This window comes from Pimephales promelas, chromosome 5, assembly GCF_988280905.1.
Source record: "Pimephales promelas chromosome 5, fPimPro1.hap1.1, whole genome shotgun sequence".
NCBI lineage: Eukaryota > Metazoa > Chordata > Actinopteri > Cypriniformes > Leuciscidae > Pimephales > Pimephales promelas.
This window is the reverse complement of record NC_142773.1, coordinates 32,997,733-33,015,221: the sequence shown is the minus strand read 5'-3', so window position 1 is coordinate 33,015,221 and position 17,489 is coordinate 32,997,733. Positions and strand designations below refer to the sequence as shown.

The window sequence follows — 17,489 nt, the reverse complement described above, 5'->3', positions numbered from 1 at the left end:
AGAATTACTTAATTCTCAGAGCCAAAGATGAATTTTAACACAATCAAAGTCATTTGTGTATTGAAATTTTTCCTGAAAATTGTTATATGGATGAAAATGCAGTGAAAGACTCATTTTTCTAGGCTAAAATGCCCAAAACAACAAAAAAATTGAATAAAAAATATCAAGTGTTCCTTGCTGATTTTAAACCAGATAAAACACTTGTTTTGAAAGCATGCTCAGCTTACTGTAAACATAATGTTATACAACAGAACATTAATTTTGAATTTAATTTTATCCAATTACAAAGTAGTAGCGATTTAACCTGTCAATTATATCAATAAGCCCCATTTAGCCGTGGTTTACTATAAATTAGAACAGCTAAGGGCCGTTGCCTTAGCTGGTATAAATTCACTCTAAATCATGGCTTTTTTTTTTTTTTTTTTTTTTTACTGTTTTGAACTGTTTACATTCACTTAAAACACAACTGATTATGATCACGTAAAATTTAGGACTGGGAAGTGGCTTTATGTGCGCGCACTCTGGGTGTGAGTACAAAATCTGCAGCAATAAGTAAAATTATGCGCAATCCCAAGGCGAAAGTGAACCCCTAACTCCAGCAATATTAATCCAGAGCCAATGAAGTGAGGGAGGCGAGTTTGTGTCAACTCGCTTTCGGAGAGACGAGAGAACGACAAAGCTGGTTCTGCAGACAATGAGTACTGGAAGAGTTTCAGATATTTCCGCATAGATCGAAAAATCAGTATTTTTTGACAACACTACATTGCACTTAGTTTATTATTTCAGATGCCTTTTTAAAAGACTACAATTGAAAAAATATATATAATTCATCCCGCCAAAGTGGCCAAAGTGACTGCGTTACACACCACTGCTGAAATCCACCCGAATTTGGTGGGTTGGCGGGAGTATTTCACTGTTTGTCTTTATTTAATTGTTGGTTATTGATATGGTCTTGTGGTCTTATGCTTCATGAATTATATTCAGGCAACAGTCGTTTTGTCTAAAGCTGTGATTGAAATCCTAAAGAAAAGAAAAACATTGTATCAATAAAAAAAACTTTTCAATTGTAAACAAATTGTCTGGTCTGTTTTTTTGTTTTTTTTTGTTTTTTTTGCATTCCCTGTTTTCAACAAGTGCAGATTTGCATTTGTATGTTTGCCATGTTTTTTCCCCCCTTCCTCCTATATTCTGACATCTTTTACGTTATTTCTTCTCTCTGCCTTGTCCATTGTAATACATTATTGATCTTCTAGACAGCAACATGCCAAGCTCTTTATGGGTTATGTTGGGAACAACCCCTATTTTTTGGTTAATTAACAGTTTTCTACAATTCTACTGTCTATCAAAATATTAATAATTTATAAATGTATTTAATTGTAATAGGTGGAATATATAAAAGGACAAGAGGTGGGACAGATGGAAATCATCTTCTTCATTACAAGACTTTCTTTAGTTTTTCTTTATCTCATAAGATTGTTTTATTTTTTGTACATTTTTCTTATGTTATACAGTGGCTTGCGGTATTATAGATGTTGTGGGGTACTGAATAATACAGTATTCAAACCCCATTACTTTTTTTCCCCCACATTTTGTGTTGTTGCTGCCTTTAACTACTTTAAATTACTTTTCACATTAATCTAATTTGCAAAAGTATTAAAAATAACCAAGTCATGAGGTCAAAATAACTGCCTGTAGAGCTCAGAGACTGGAATGTGTCAACACACATAGCTGGGGAAGACACCGACAGTGACTTGGGGGACTCATAAGAGTCAAAGGAAAGCTCAAAATATAGAGATTGCCTTAAAAAAAACCTAGTCCAGAGGATTCAGAACCTCGGACTGGGTAGACCTGGGTTCACCTTCCAACAGGACAATGCAGGAATGGCTCATGGAAACTCTGTGAATGTCCTTGAGTGGCCCAGCCAGAACCTGAATATGCTGTTTATGTCTGGATACTAATAATGCATAATATCACGCACAATCATGAAGGTGATCACTGATTTTTCATAATTTTACTGAATAATGTGTACACCTTATCACGTGCATCTTACCACGTGCAATTAAATGCTATAAAACATTTTTAAATCTTTGCACATTCCATTTATAATGTCTCATGTTTTTTTTTCCCATCCTCATAAATATAATTAATTACTCATTGTTTTCACTCTTTTCATCATATGCTGATTCTTCATGCATCAGTATTAGTAAAGTATTCAGCAGAGCAACAGTCAGAGAGGTGAAGGAATTGCAAAGCAGAATTAATCTTGAATTAAATGTTTACTCACTGAGTCAAAATGATCTAGCAATTAGGTGTGCAATTTAAGGCCTGTCTGAACTGTTCTCAGATATTACACATCAAGTGAACTTAGGTATATTTGTGTTGAGTTAATGCTCAGACAGATTATGATGATTAAAATCGTCCTTTTATGTTTCTGTTATAAGTAGGTGGAACTATGACCTTATTACAAGCATCACTTAATGAGTGTGCAAATGAGCCTTCAAACTATAAAAAGCAGTCTCACCCTGTCCAGCTTCAGTTGAACTCAAAGCTTGTCACCAACAGCTTCCCCAGATCTTAACCGAGAAACGAAGACAGAAGCATAATGAGTGGCTCCGCGCTGCAGACCACAGGTTTTGTATCAGGCGTCATCGGTACGGCTGGAGTTTTTGCAGCCACGGTCATGGATGTCTGGTGCGCCAGAAACCAGCAGGAGCAGAAGGTAACTTCCATCTCCAGTTATAAGGGCCTGTGGAAGGATTGTGAGGTGGCCAGGTCTGGATTCGCCGAGTGCCAACCTCTCTACGGCCATCTGAACTACTCAGGTGGGTTGAAATTTTAGTTATTTTTTCTAGATTGATAGTGAGATTTTATACAAACCCAAAATGTACCTAAACATGGAGTTAAATTTGTGCCAGAAGTGTTCTCAGAAATTTTTTCACCAAGTTTCTTTTGTGAGCACCGTTCAGTAACCGCTAGCCTGACAATTGTATATGAAAATACACTTTTTTGTCTTTGATATTGTTGTCATCTGCTCTAGTCCATACTTAATAATATTAGGTAGAAATCAAACTCAAAGGCGCTAATGACCCTCTAACATCCTGTTTTTTTTTTTCTTTTCCGTTTGTTTTCTTTTTCAGGACTCCTTCAGGCTTCAAGAGCTTTGATGGTGGTAGCAATTTTAGCAAGTGTGATCGCAGTTTTCATCGGATTCTTCTGCCTTAAGTGCCTCAAAATGAGAAGTATGGCATTATCGACCAAGGCCAAACTGATACTAAGCGCAGGGATCATCTTTATCATTGCTGGTAAACAAAAGCGTATTCATTACTAACTGAACCCCACTGATCTGTCAGTTATTAAATTCTATTAGGTTACAGATTAAACTGTTATTATTACAGTGATTCCCATTATAACACACAATGTCCATATCTTTGTTCCTTTCAGGCCTTTGTGGTATTTCTGGAGCATCAGTGTATGCTGATCAAATTGTGCCTAGTTTCATGATGACCCCATACAATCAAAAGCAAGGAGAGAAGGGAGGGGTACAATGTGGGAATAACATGGGCATGGGAGGAATTGATTCATTTGATTCCAGGCAAGTGGAGAAACATTGATTTTTAACTGGCAAATGTTCAACGGGTGTCTGTTATGTGCTGATCAAATCACTTCCTGTTTTCTCCATCTTTGTTTTGAATGGTTAGGTACACATTTGGTCCCGCCCTCTACATAGCCTGGGTAGGAGGAGCTTTGCTAGTCCTGGGAGGAATTTTGAAGTGCATCGCATTCAAAAGAATGAAAACGTAAGTTGCTGCATCTTAAATATTAGATCTGTCTATCTATCTTTCTTTTGCTCTGTGACACATTAAGTTGAAATGTACATGGGGTGTAAACTAACTAGCATGTTCCATTTTAGCTCCACTGATAAGAGAGCAGGATATATTTACAACGCCCCAGCCCAGTGCAGGCCAGAAGATGAAGAGTCCCATGTCCAGAGAATCCAAGGAGAACAAATGAATTAATTTTTTATGAATTAATGTAAACGTTTTCCCAAATCATGTCACAGGCCTATATGTAATGCCTTGCAATGATAGACTGAAGTGCATTTTTTTCGGGTGCTGTTTTCGATAATTGCAGTGAAAATGTGTTCTTTGTTTTTTAATGTCTCTATTGAAAAGTCTTGATTGTGGTATGGGTAAATTGGTCAGATAAGTTTGGAATGTCACAGGTGTTTAAGATAGTAAGATTAAGATATATAGTGTTAAGTGTGCAAACATTGTAAATCATTTTCTGTTTGAAATTATAATAAACGTTTGCCACAACAGTACTTGACATATTGCAGCTAAATTGTTTGGCCTAGCTAGCTCAGAGAACTGTCTTACATTTACAGAGACTGTAGGAAAAAAAGGAGTGTCCTGGCAAACTAAAACAGAGACACAAACACTTCTCATTCATTCATGACTTAGAACCACATTGACAGTTTTTATTTTCATTTCATGTGATATTCTTAGATCAATTTTCCAATATTTTTAGTAAAATTAAGAATTTTTGATACATTTAGGAATGTAATTAAAATATTGAACATCAAAATATAGTTCAGCAAGCTATTTGCCAACATATAATAACTTTTTGCCATAAAATTGTCCATAAAGTGAAGTTAAACCAAGAATGTCTTTACACCAGAAAATAAATAAAAAATGTCTGAGGAACTTGAAGTCTTTAGAACATAGAGCTAAATGTGTCAGGAATCATTCACTCTAACTCTAAAAAAGGCCATCAAACATACCGAGAAAAACACTGGTCTCATTGCTGATGTCCTCTGTGTGATCCCTGCAATTATTAAGCAATGTTAACATTGTAAACAGGTAATATGATAACTAAAGTTAATAATTTCTTGAAATACCTGCTAGATGTGTTTTCCTCTAGAGCCGCATCTGTGCTTGAGAAGAAATCAAATCTTCTTTGAACTGAAGGTGTTTTGGGTTGACTCTGGTTTGAGAGGGAGTTCATACATCTTTCTGAGCGCACAGCCTATGAAAGAATTATAAAACTAGCTATTTGCAACTGAAACACACTCATTGTGTGCTTTCTAAGTAACCAAACTGCATGGTACCATATTCATCTTGAAAAGTTTGAGGGAAATGTTATAAGTATTTATGTATACTTACAGTCTGGGGTGTCACAGCCATTGGTGGGATCCTGAAAAAAGTAATCATATTTTCAGAGGCATTAGTACAAGAGCAAAGGATACTTCAGGATATATTATACAGAAACATAATACACCCTCTGGACCCTAGAATAACTGCTCTTGAATCCCTATTAAACAAGCTTTTAATCAGGGGAAGTGGGTGACTGTGAGTGATTTTAAAAATGCCCCACAACATCTATTTCTGCTGAACTGAAACTGAACTGATGTGAATGAAGAGGGAAAAATGGTCTAGTCTCAGTTACCTTTGTGGCAAGACTTCGAAGGCTTGGGCTGGATATTGTGAGTGTACAAAAACAACAACAAAAAACATCAAGGAAGTTTTAGCATTTCAACAATTTTCCAATGACTTTACAAATATCTGACATACAAAAAAAACATAAATAGAAATAATAAGAATATAAAATAAGTCCAACAAACCAGAAGTTGTAGGTTGATCGTGGTCTGTCATCAGGTTACATATTTGGGATTTATAGCACACCTCACTAGCATCAACCAGGTTACCATCATCAAAATCATCCCAATCATTCACTCCCAGGTCAAAGGTCACATCCAGGGAACCAGACCAGAGGTTATCATTGTCAGTAATGTGGTCTGGGTTTGCATGGACTGAATAAACACTGGCTTTATTAGGGCTAACTCTGTGCATCTGTCCACCGCTGCGTGGCTTGAACTTACTGTGAAGCGAAACCCCTGAAAATATGATGGTACCATCATCATTATTAATATTAATATTATTATCATTATTAATATGAACAATATGAAGCAAACACCACTCACCAGAAGCTTCCATACTTTGATGTAAAGCAGAAGGTGGAGGATGTTCCAATGCTAGGTCTCCAGTTTCAGAATAGAAGTCTTCAAGCTCGTCATTATAACCTGTAAATAGTTTGACAATTGAAACATGAGAGTTCTGAGATTCTAATTAAACTCTAATTCCAAAGAAACTCTCACTGTAACTGCAACATTTTCTGTCAACAAATGTGTATGTGAATCAGAGTAAACATACCGTCATGGTATGATGACAAATTCTCGTGTGGAGTGACAAAACTGGCCTCTAACTCCTTGATTTCATATGTACTTTGAGTGTAACACTGACTTCCCTCAAACCTACAAGAAGGAATTTCAACTTTAGGAAATAATAGAATATCAACAATGACAACTTCATCGACAATAATAGGGCAACTTTTGTTGTCGGCAGAAAACCAAAATACTTCTTGGCAGCAGGCAGTGCGTCTTTGGTTTTGTATGAGAACTGCTGCATGCTTACAGCTGCTGTTCCATTATTCATCATCATCTAAAGGGAAACTCAAGAAAATTCGATTTAGACTTTGACACAATACAGTATATCTTACAGAAATAAATTATATAGGCATTGAAGTATACTATTATTAGACTATATTGATTTGAATAATATATTTTCGGACAGTTGTGTACATAGTCGGAATTCTGACCTTCAAACGTTTCACAGGAGTCTCGCAGAGTCTCTCATTTCTCATTTTCAGATTGTTAAGGTATGAGGAGAAACAGGACTGAGCCCTTTTCACGACTCCAACTTTGCCTAAAAGGAAAACAAGGTAATATACCAACACAGATACTATCTGTTTCCATCCAAATTTTGCGAATCATGGGAAGTTGGATGGAAATGCGAAGATGCGCATAAAAATGAAAATACTTTTTTTGTGCTCAACTGAGTCAGATAAATGTTTTATCCGTTAAAGGAGTAGTTCACTTTAAAAAAAATTTTGCTGATAATTTACGCACCCCCATGTCATCCAAGATATCCATGTCATTCTTTCTTCAGTCGAAAAGAAATTAAGGTTTTTGATGAAAACATTTCAGGATGTTTTCTCCAATAAATGCACTTTACTGGGAACCAAACGGTTCAAGGTCCAAAAGACAGTTTCAGTGCAAACTGCAAACAGTTCAAAGGGCTTTAAACGATTCCAGACGATGAATAAGGGTCTTATCAAGCGAAACGATCACTCATTTAAAAAATAAATAACAAAGTTTAAGTTTTATAAGCTCAAATGTTTGCCTTGCTCTGTTCTATGATACACGTTCGTGACTCTCCTGTTCGAACTCGTTCATCAAAATGAATGAATCTTTTTTCGAGTCATTTGGTTCATTCAATGAACGAAATGAACGAATTGACTTGGAAAAAGATTCTCAAAACGGAGCTTTAAGGAGCACTGAGTGGTGCGTTTCTCTGGTCCTTTTGATTACCTGTGGTAACAAAGAGACCGGAGGGAAGGCATACAGCAGGCGGCTTGCCCAGATTTGGGCCAGCGCGTCCTCGTTCTTTGAAAAGAACATCGGGCAGTGAGCGTTGTCTTTTGGCGCAAATAGGTCGACTTCCCTTTGCCAAACAGGTGCCATAGTTTCTGGACTGTTTGGGGGTGCAGGGACCATTCACCTGGGGGAATGTTGTCCCTGGATAATTTGTCTGGGCCTTCGTCCAGGTGGCCTGGCACATGCCCAGCTCTCAGCGAGTGCAGGTGATGCTGAGACCACGTGAGGCGCTGTCAGAACGCAGAGGTTCCTGGATCTGACGCCGTCCTGACGGTTGATGTAGGACACCACTGCCAAGCCGTCTGAACGGACTAGAACATGGTGGTCCTGTATGAACGGGAGGAAGCGCTTCAGCCCCTTCTTGACCGCTATAAATTCCAGACAGTTTATGTGAAGGAGCTTCTCCTGGTCTGACCACTGGCCAAACACCGGTCTGCCCTCGAAAAGAGCCCCACCCGGAGTTGGACGCATCTGTCGAGATGACCTTTCGATATGAGACAGCTCCCATCATCACACCCCGCTGATACCAGTCGGCCGCTAACCAGGGCTGCAGAGCCATAATGTCAGAGTCACTCTGATTCGTTTGCACCAGAAAACTACTGCAGTGCAGCCAAAATTGTCTGTTCGACTTTTCTGAGATCCTTTACTCTTCTCTGTGACCTACTTTCTTTAAGATCTGAATTTTCTGCGTTTAGAATTTTAGAAAACTGAATTTTAAGTTCTGAAATCTTGAAAACTTGAATCTGTATTTTTTAAAAGTGGATATTTGCAGTCTAAGAATTCAGAACAAAAAACAGCTGTTTGAAAATACATGTCAAGAAAATTCAGCCATAAAAAAATTTGTTTAAATTCAGCCATTTCATTCGTTTAAATTTCAAATGTTCAATATTCGTTTAAAGAAATCAAATTCAGAACAATTCAGGATCATCTAGAATCTCTCATACTCACAACACTCATGTCCACAGAGCTCCTTGTTTTTGCAGAGATGATGGCACTGTCTCGTGTTTGGAGCAAATTGATCTGTGAAGAGAATGCTACATTAAGTTAAAGATAACCTTTATATAATTCATTTAGTTAGATTTCTCAGACCATTTATGTCTAGTATTATTAACATTAATCACAGGGGAGATCTGAAATCTGACCACAAGTGGTAAAAGAAAATGTCTTTGAGATGTCCTTTGTGAAATCTTTGATGTGTCTCAATCCACTTAAAAGATGGATGCTAATTGCAGGTATAAACAGGGCAACTGATTTTCTGAAGTCACAAAGTCTAGTTCAAATTTATTGTAACTATCTGAGGTCTGATTAAATTGTTACTGTACCTCTGTCTGAAGAAGTGCAAGTTGTCGACGTAGGGCCTTGCCTCTTCCCTGTGTCGAGAATCATCTGCATTTTCCATGTAGGGCTCTTTCTGATGGAGGACTCATCTCTAAACCTCTTTGCTCCTGAGTAGTAAGCGCTGAACTTCCGCTGTACGTCCAGACCCACTACACAATCAACAATTATTAATTGTTGTAAAATATTACCAGATAGAACAGATCAATCTAAACGTAGATGTTTATGTAAAACAAAAATTATTTTGTTTAAGTGGTTGCCAGGCATTGACTATGGGCACTGACCATATTCAGAGCTGATCAAATGAACGCTGAGCTCCTCTCCCTTAGGTGTTCTTGTCACCTCGATTCTCCTTGACCAGCTCCCAGACCTCAAGAGCATTGTGTCCCTGGAAAAACAAATTATGCATATCTTACATATCTTAATTTCTTTTTTTAAGACAACTTGCCAGTGATTATTAAATCACATAAATCTTACATGATTTTCTGCTGGAAAACTACATTATTGTCACAGTCCCCAATAATGAGAGTTACATAATGACGGTCTGGTGCAGTCCGTTTCGATGCCAACTCCATAAAATTCTGCATTTTCACTGTGACCATAATCTCAGCTGTGGACAGACTGTATCGAGGAATCTAGAAAAATATGTAACTATATCAAATGATATCTGAAAATGTGAAATTATGATGGCTCAATCTGCAGTTTTTTTTAATCATCATTAAGATATTAAAATTGGTGTGAATATGTTATGAAAAGTTTCTACTTAAAAGGTTATTTAAAATAATTTAAATAAATTTTATTACAGGTCATCAACTTTCCATAACTTCATTCCATGTCAACTATGAGACTCCATGTAATTATATTTATCCAGTATATACTGTATAAATATAATTAAATTACATGCAGTCTCAAATTTGGATATTTGATATATATACACACACACACACACACACACACACACGTTACCTGTTCCAAACTAACTTCATATTTTGGAAGTTTGCTGACAGCTTCCTTAATCTGGTTCCCAAACGGAGGGTGTCGGTTCACAACCTGACAAAGAAAATGAAACAAAATGTAAAAATAATAATAATTATGTGTCAGTAATACTACTATAACAACAGAAAGGAACATCATAACATCACCATGAATAAATGTATTTCTAAAACTTGTAAACAATTTATGTAGGATATTTTGGCTTACTAGCTCTAGTTCTCTGGGACTAGTCTGCTCAATTTTGCTGAATGTTGTAAGCCCTGCATTCACCATAGCAGTAGCGAGTTGTAATCCTAGAAAAGAAGACTCCAAATATATAAACACATTCATCTGTCACAAAAAATGACTTCGTTTTAATCAGTAGGTTCCATTTATTCACTTTTGACTCAATTAACAAAGACACCACTTATCCTTTTTTAATGATTATTAATAAACTTTTAGATGTGCTCCCTGACCTATCCTCTCAAGCTGTCTGGAGACGTAAGACGAGTTCTCCCACAGTTTAGCTCGAAAACATTTGGCAAGAATTAAAGAGTTGAGTTGAGCTGAAAAATTCGATTTGGAGTGATGACTGAGAAACTCAGTCAGATCTGGCAGAGATTGAAAACAGTATTTTGTTAATTTTATGATAATAGTAAAAAGCGGCATGAGAAAATCAATTTGTACATTTGCAATTATATGGCCATATTATCATCAGACAGAATAAAAGCTTAAATAGAGACATCACACAAGATTATGTTAGTAACATACATCTGCTGACTCTATTTCCATTTCGGAATATTTTTCCAGTGTCCTGTATGAGTCCAAACTCCTGAATGGGGATGCAGCTGAGCTGAGCTTGAATCAGACTAGGATGAGATTATAAACGCATACATACACACATAAATAAATAAACTAATATGCAGACCATGGAATAAATTGTACATTCAAACAGTAATAGCAAGCAAGACCTTACCAATTCACTTTCATGTCATTACTTTTGATCTTTCCATCCATAGGAAACCTAAAAAGAAAATATTACAGCTGATATGCTTTAGTCCATCTATATACAGTAACTCTGACAATTAGTAGTTAAAGACAATTTTGACCTGATGGTGTTTCTGTTCTTATCCTTGTTCAGCATGTTCAAGGTTTTCTTCTCATTTACTCTCAGTTGCACATCACTAAATTCTTTACCCTTCGATATCATTTCAATCTATAAATTGAGAAAAATATATATATTTCTTGCATTATATGTTGTTCTGAAGAAATAAACAACAATGGATCAGGAAATGCTGGAAGAACAACAATGCTTTCTTACCAACTCAGGTAAAGTCTCTGTTCCAGTCACCCTACTGAACTGCTTAACAGTGTCAAAGGCAACACAGTACCTGGCCATGAGTTTTCCAGTCTCTGTGTGTGAACATTTCATTTATATTCATTTATTTATTTTTCATTTATATTAAATTGGTAGAGTCATTAAAATTCTCATAAAAAGAGAACTATATAAACTTTTATATTTTTTTAATGGGAAAAAGAGTGTTATCAGTAACCTGTGGGCTTGATGTTAATGTCTTCATCCATGGTAATCAGGTTAAAAGAAGCCAAAGAGTTGAGGTTCTTCAAGCACAGTTCTGAAACACACCATGCAAATCAAATTTACACCACAACTTCCTCAGTCAAATTAATGAATATCAACTGATTCACTGATTTAAATCAGCTAATTGTTTTTTCATACCTTGTAATTTAGTCTCAATTCCACATTTGTCAAGCTCAGGAGGGAAACCTGTGACAAAATTTGAGATTAATAAAAACACCTAGTAGTACTTTTGATGATTATAACTGTAGAGTGGACAAGGTTTACGATTTACCGTAGTGCTTGGGGTTTTTCAAAGCACGGATATACAGGAATGTGGAGCGGATCCAGTCTAGAGCCATGTTCACATCAGATATGGTGTGGAGAACTATCTCTGCATTCAAGTGCTCCACCAAGTTTGTATGCAAGCTGAAAATAGTAATTCTGTTGTACTCATCACATACATAGATAATACATAAATCAACTAGCCTTTATCATATGGTTAGGGAATATAAAATAATCCTCTAAGACTGAACAAAATGTGTTTTAGATACCTGCTCTCTATGCTGTCTATGCCACTTAAGAAATTTGTGTATTTGTCCTTTGTCTGAGACCGGGTCATGATCACTGCAGTCGCTGTTGTATCAAACTAAACAAAAACAAAAACCAGCATGTACTGTAGTCTCAATCTTAATACTGTAACAGATCTATGTTTGCATTGCCAAGTGATATGTAGCCAAATTGCTTGACTTCATATATTACTGCTTCTGGAGCAGCCACTTATTTTATATTTAATGCAAGACATTTTGATAGGTACATGTCTTCCAAATGAGTAAAATACAGGTAATTTATTTCTAGATTATTATTACAACCTATACACATAAAGACTTCAGAATACCAGGAGAGACCTCCTGAGGTCTCTACTTAACAAGTCATGCTCTGAGTTTGTTAGCAGTACCTGTGGTCTGCCAGCTCTTCCAATCATCTGTAACAGGTCAGCTTCACTGTACTCTTCACATGCACCACCAACATAGTGCAACGTGGATTTTATTACCACAAGATGGGCTGGCAAATTCACACCCATGGCTAGGGTACTGGTTGTAACTGAATAAGAGAAAAAAAAGGGTTTACTATGAAGGCTTTTGTTTAATAATACATTATGTACTGAATAAAGAAAAATCGAAAGTAAATGCATGAAAATATATTAACTTACATAACACTGGCAAGTCACCCACTGTAAATGCTTTTTCAATCAATTTCCTGTCTGACACATCCATGCCAGCATGATGATATCCAATGCCACAAACAAATATGTCTGGAAGAGAAATAGAAGAAAGAAATATAGTTTACCTCCGTAAAACAGTGACCAATGTATTCATGAATGATGTACAGCAGAGGAAATCTCATTATAATACACACCTCTGAGTTTTGCATCAAGCAGAGAGTTTGCATATTTCATCAGTCTATGAAAAAGAAAAGTTAAACTAAGAGGTGTATACATCTCAAGATTAATATTAAAATTACAGTTAATATCTGGCAATTCAATCTGTGGAAGTTCAACAACAATATAGGACACCCTGATTTATATTGATATATAGATTTAATCACCAGACCAAAAATGTTAGCTATAAGTGGCAATGTTTCATTTATTTAAAAATGGAAATGTATATTTAAATCCTACGTAATGACTATAGTACCTTTGTTTGTGGTCAATACTCATAATGAACCTGGCATCCTTGGCAATCACGGCAGCTGACTGTTGAACTCCTTTTCTTGTGGAGCAAAACTGTAAATTTCAAACAAATGTAACTTATCACAATTTTATTTTAAAATACACAAACCAACACATTTGCTTTTGCAAAGATTCACTTACCACAAGGGTTGGTTTTTTATCAGAGTAGGTCTGAATAATGTTGGCCATTTTGTAGTTGAGAGAAAGATCAAACTTAAATTCATTCTGATTACTTCCACAAGGGAACCCAAGCACCACTTTCCTCAGTTTCACTGGCCTGTGACTATCATCCATCTTCAGACAAGTGGCAGGTCCTGACTCATCCGAAAGCCATTCAGATACCTTCAAAATTGTAGAGAACAGCAAAGGAATTATCTAAATGAACCTAAAGACAGATAAAAGGGAGTTTTTTTGAATGACTTCATGAAACTACGTACGTCGTGGATGTTTGGGATGGTAGCTGAGACAGCCACAAATCTCACGGATGCTTTTGATTCTGGATTTACAGCTAGGTGGTGCGAGTGCATGGTTTTCATTCTGCTGACCACAACCTCAAGAGTCGCTCCACGGGTTTTGTCTTTCACCACATGTATCTAGAGATGGTACGAAGACAAAAATGTCATTAATTAATTAACAAAACACTGCATCAATTTTAAAATACAGATCACATGGAAGTAAATAAATCAGACCTCATCAATGAGGAAGAGACGAACAGATGGCAATAAACAGTTATCCTTCCACCTCCTTGTCATGCTGTCCCATTTTTCCTTTTAAGGGGAAAACATTTTTCAGACCTGTTGTAAGTATGTTTGATATCTAGACTGTACCATATATGGCAACTTACTGGAGTTGTGAAAATTAGATGAGCATCCTGGATTTCAAAAATGTCATCAATTTCTGTGTCTCCAGTTAACTCCTTGCAGTTTAGTCCAAGAGGTCCAAACTTCTGTTTCCAGTCTTCATATCGTTGACTGCAAAGAGCCTTAATTGGTGCCACTAAAGCATAAAGAATGTCAAACAGTATTTGTTATAAATTACAGAACAAAATGTCTCCAATAAAAATGCTTAGTTAATAATCCTATTGAGCTTAAATAATCACAATTATCGTTTGTAACTCACTGTACACAGCTCTGACATTGTGCCAGGGCTCAGTAGCCTCAATCAGTAGTCGAACAATGGCCAGCTCAAAGAGCACCGTTTTCCCAGACCCCGTGGGAGCACAGGCAACAAAATTTTTAGAGGTGAACAGAACCTGAAATAGAGCAATAATCTGCCACACACAATATTTATGAACTTTACATTATACAGATATAAATACTAGAGACTTACATCATCCAATGCCTGGGACTGCACATAGTTAAAGTAAGGGAATTCTTTAAACACACTCCTGAATTTAGCAGCTACACATATATCAAGGAAAACAATGGACATGCCAATAAAATTATCATTCACACTCCAAAGGTATAAAAGTACATTGAAGAAGACTTAAATTAATTATTAAAAGTCCCCATGAAATCAGAGTTTTCCTTCCTATATTTCTCATCGAAACAGGAACTTTGGGTGGGACGTATCAAAGAACTTGTCTTGTTTAATTTGACAAAAGTTTTTTATCTGTATTCCCAGATGAGAATCTTTTTCATAAATATTGTCAAGTTCATTTAGTCAGGATTTAGTACATTTAGCTCAATGCTAATGAACATGGATTAAAAGCCACAAAAGTCTGATTCTGATTTCATTAGGTCCTTAAAAGAATTAAAATGTATTCATTATCAGCTGTGCTGAATGAAGGATACGAATTTCAGAGACTGAGCGAAGTGTTCCTTTTCCAGATGATTTTTTCCCTTTAAAAACAGCATCAATATTAAAAAACGGACAAATATTCAGTCTAAGACTAACTGTTATTTGTTGAACTTTTTATAGGTTTTATGTATACCCTAAAAGTCTGCATATTTCACTTTATTAAAACAGACAAATATTCACCTTCAGATAGAATAGCTGGTTAATGTAATAAAGTTGTGACAACATGGACTGCTCCACATGAACTAACTCTACTAGGAGAATATTATATTACCTTCAAACTCTGCAGGTTCAAATCCAAGATGAAGATCATGGTTTGTTTTTGCAGGTACATCACATGTTTGTTCTGTTTGGGCCAAGCCATTAAAGGGACTAATGGTAGCAAAAGCATGTGAAGTCTGTGGGCCGCTGGTTGTCATAGCACCCTGACCACGGAAACCAGTGTCATTTGTTGACATCATATGATTTGGGATACCATCTTCACCATTCCCTGAGATGCTTCTTGTAGGAGCTCTGAACAGCCTATGTTAATAACAAGAAGAATAAACGCAGTTTGTTTACCCTTATTCTTCTACTGCCAATATGCATTTTAAAAACAAAGAACTGCTTGATACACCAGCAAATTTTGTTAACTCAATCAAGATGCAGCAAAGACTACCGAGTCTTGAAGGGAGGAGCACTGGCAGTAGGTAAAGGCCTCGATTCCACAAAACCCTTCATGCCGACAGCCTGATTTCTTTCTCTAGAGGGTTCATGGGTCCACAAAACAGATTCCTCCAGCTCATATGATTTCACAGTCTGACCTTGGACATTTTCATTAGGATTGTGAAATGATTTTAGAGCAGGAGCCAGAAATTTCTTCGATCTCTGAGAGTAACCTTTATAAATAAGGAAACAAAAATGTTCTAGCTCAAAAATATATCTAAGTATCATTTCTATAGTATTGTCCCTTGAGTAGATATACTGAAATGTGAGGGGTGTACTCACTTTTGTGAGATACTCTGTGTGTGAATGTAATAATTAATCGCATCCAAAATAAAAGTTTGTTTACACATAATATATGTGTGTGTACTGTGTATAATTATTTAATTACCCACATATGTATGTACCTATATATTTATAGAGATATTTGCATGTATATATATATACACATATAAATATAAATAACAATTTTTTCTTAAATATATACATGCACGTGTGTGCATTTATATATACACAAAATAATCATACACAGTACACACACATATATTATGGAAACACAAACGATTATACATATGTTGATTAAAAAAGCACGATATGCTTAAACCACCCAAATCTTATTTTAACTTCAACCCAAACAAGACTCACTAAATGAGGAAAGGTGTGCTGCCTCTCCCTGGATGTCTTGTGTTGCAGGAATTTGTGAAAATGAGGGTGGAGCATCAACGATCCAGGAGCCTTGTCCCTCACATAATGGTTTCCTAAACAGAGCCATATGGACAAATACTGTCATAAACGTAATAACCAGTTTTTCAACATGTATTAATTTATTCTCAGATATCTGGCGTGTCTCTAATCAGGTGTATTGTGTAAAGGGCTAAGTTACTCACACTTTATGAATTACTGGCCTGTCATAAAACAGGTTATCCAGCGACGAAACGCCTTCTTCAGACTCTAACATACTGTAGATGTCATTGAAATCCTAAAAGAACAAATTTAATATTGATAATGGCGACATAAAGCTGCTATAAAGCAATACAACATACTGATGTAAAGCGAGTTATTTACAGTGAACCCCCGAGTTTAGCTGTTAGCCGGCTAGCTAATGTTCTTTCGAGTGAAACCTGCGAAAATAATTAGCTAATTGCTGTGTGAATGTACTTTGTGTGAACATAAATAGTAAAGTGACTATTAAAAGTCTAAAAACACAGCATATATGTATATTTTCATGGATTCTATCTAATAAAACAACATTTTGTGAGGAATACTTTGTAAATGGCGTTCTCGTGAAGGCGGCAATCGAAACCAAAGGCGCGAGTCTCGAGACCGTGTATGGGCGCGAGCTGTGAACCGTCTGCGTCTTGACCAAGGTCATGAAAATCATGATTACGACATTAAACATTGTCGTTTTGTTACAGAGAGCAGATAATATCAACATGAACTCTCTCTGTAAGGCTCTGCACGCTGTATTTTGCGGAAAAAATAACAGAAGCTAATTTTAATTAAATTAATAAATGTAACGCCTTTTACGTTCTTAGAATGATACTGATAGCTGTCTGACTAGACCGATGTTAGGGAAACACCATTGAAGGAATTTCTTGTTTCCCCAGTTCAAACGCAATGTGCATATGCATTCACTATTTAACATAAATCATTTTACTGTGATATACCGTGCTATAAGCGTCATTTTATTCAAAATAACTGCTTGAGAGTGCCATTGTCATTCTTTCTGCTTATCTTCTTCTGTTCACTTTACCGTCAGTCAGTACTTCTACTTGCCACCTATTTGGAATAGTCCACTTTTTGTTTGGGGGGCATTATTTACATGACTCATACAAATGATTCATTTTCTCACGATTAAACGTATTCACTAAGCTTTTCTTGAC

At 36.3% G+C, this 17,489-nt stretch overlaps 2 protein-coding genes across 5 annotated transcripts; one reads left to right on the top strand and one right to left on the bottom strand.

The window, feature by feature from the left end:
• The first annotated feature begins 2,548 nt into the window (after positions 1-2,548).
• LOC120483201 (claudin-18) lies at positions 2,549-4,016 on the top strand. The gene is made up of 5 exons (XM_039678153.2): positions 2,549-2,822; positions 3,138-3,302; positions 3,442-3,592; positions 3,699-3,797; positions 3,911-4,016. The coding sequence occupies exons 1-5, from the start codon at positions 2,603-2,605 to the stop codon at positions 4,014-4,016; spliced, it is 741 nt and encodes a 246-aa protein (XP_039534087.1). The 5' UTR covers positions 2,549-2,602.
• Positions 4,017-4,446: 430 nt separating this feature from the next.
• hfm1 (helicase for meiosis 1) lies at positions 4,447-17,377 on the bottom strand. Of its 4 annotated transcripts, none has more exons than XM_039678212.2 (40): positions 17,274-17,377; positions 16,494-16,585; positions 16,252-16,364; positions 15,563-15,782; positions 15,179-15,426; positions 14,901-14,948; positions 14,437-14,507; positions 14,227-14,359; positions 13,952-14,103; positions 13,797-13,874; positions 13,545-13,700; positions 13,249-13,449; positions 13,073-13,161; positions 12,795-12,838; positions 12,589-12,690; positions 12,334-12,479; positions 11,930-12,024; positions 11,671-11,804; positions 11,538-11,585; positions 11,353-11,433; positions 11,121-11,212; positions 10,909-11,015; positions 10,776-10,823; positions 10,571-10,668; positions 10,276-10,410; positions 10,028-10,113; positions 9,794-9,877; positions 9,305-9,462; positions 9,112-9,215; positions 8,815-8,979; positions 8,441-8,512; positions 6,655-6,761; positions 6,415-6,497; positions 6,210-6,310; positions 5,981-6,079; positions 5,621-5,893; positions 5,446-5,473; positions 5,163-5,193; positions 4,898-5,025; positions 4,447-4,824 (listed from the first exon to the last, which is right to left on the bottom strand). In XM_039678212.2, the coding sequence occupies exons 2-40, from the start codon at positions 16,562-16,564 to the stop codon at positions 4,758-4,760; spliced, it is 4,296 nt and encodes a 1,431-aa protein (XP_039534146.2). In that variant the 5' UTR covers positions 16,565-16,585; positions 17,274-17,377; the 3' UTR covers positions 4,447-4,757. The 4 variants fall into 4 exon arrangements, with proteins under 4 accessions (XP_039534146.2, XP_088987454.1, XP_088987456.1 ...); XM_089131328.1 differs by lacking the exon at positions 17,274-17,377 and adding an exon at positions 16,872-16,998; XM_089131330.1 differs by lacking the exon at positions 17,274-17,377 and adding an exon at positions 16,672-16,849.
• Positions 17,378-17,489: the final 112 nt, after the last annotated feature.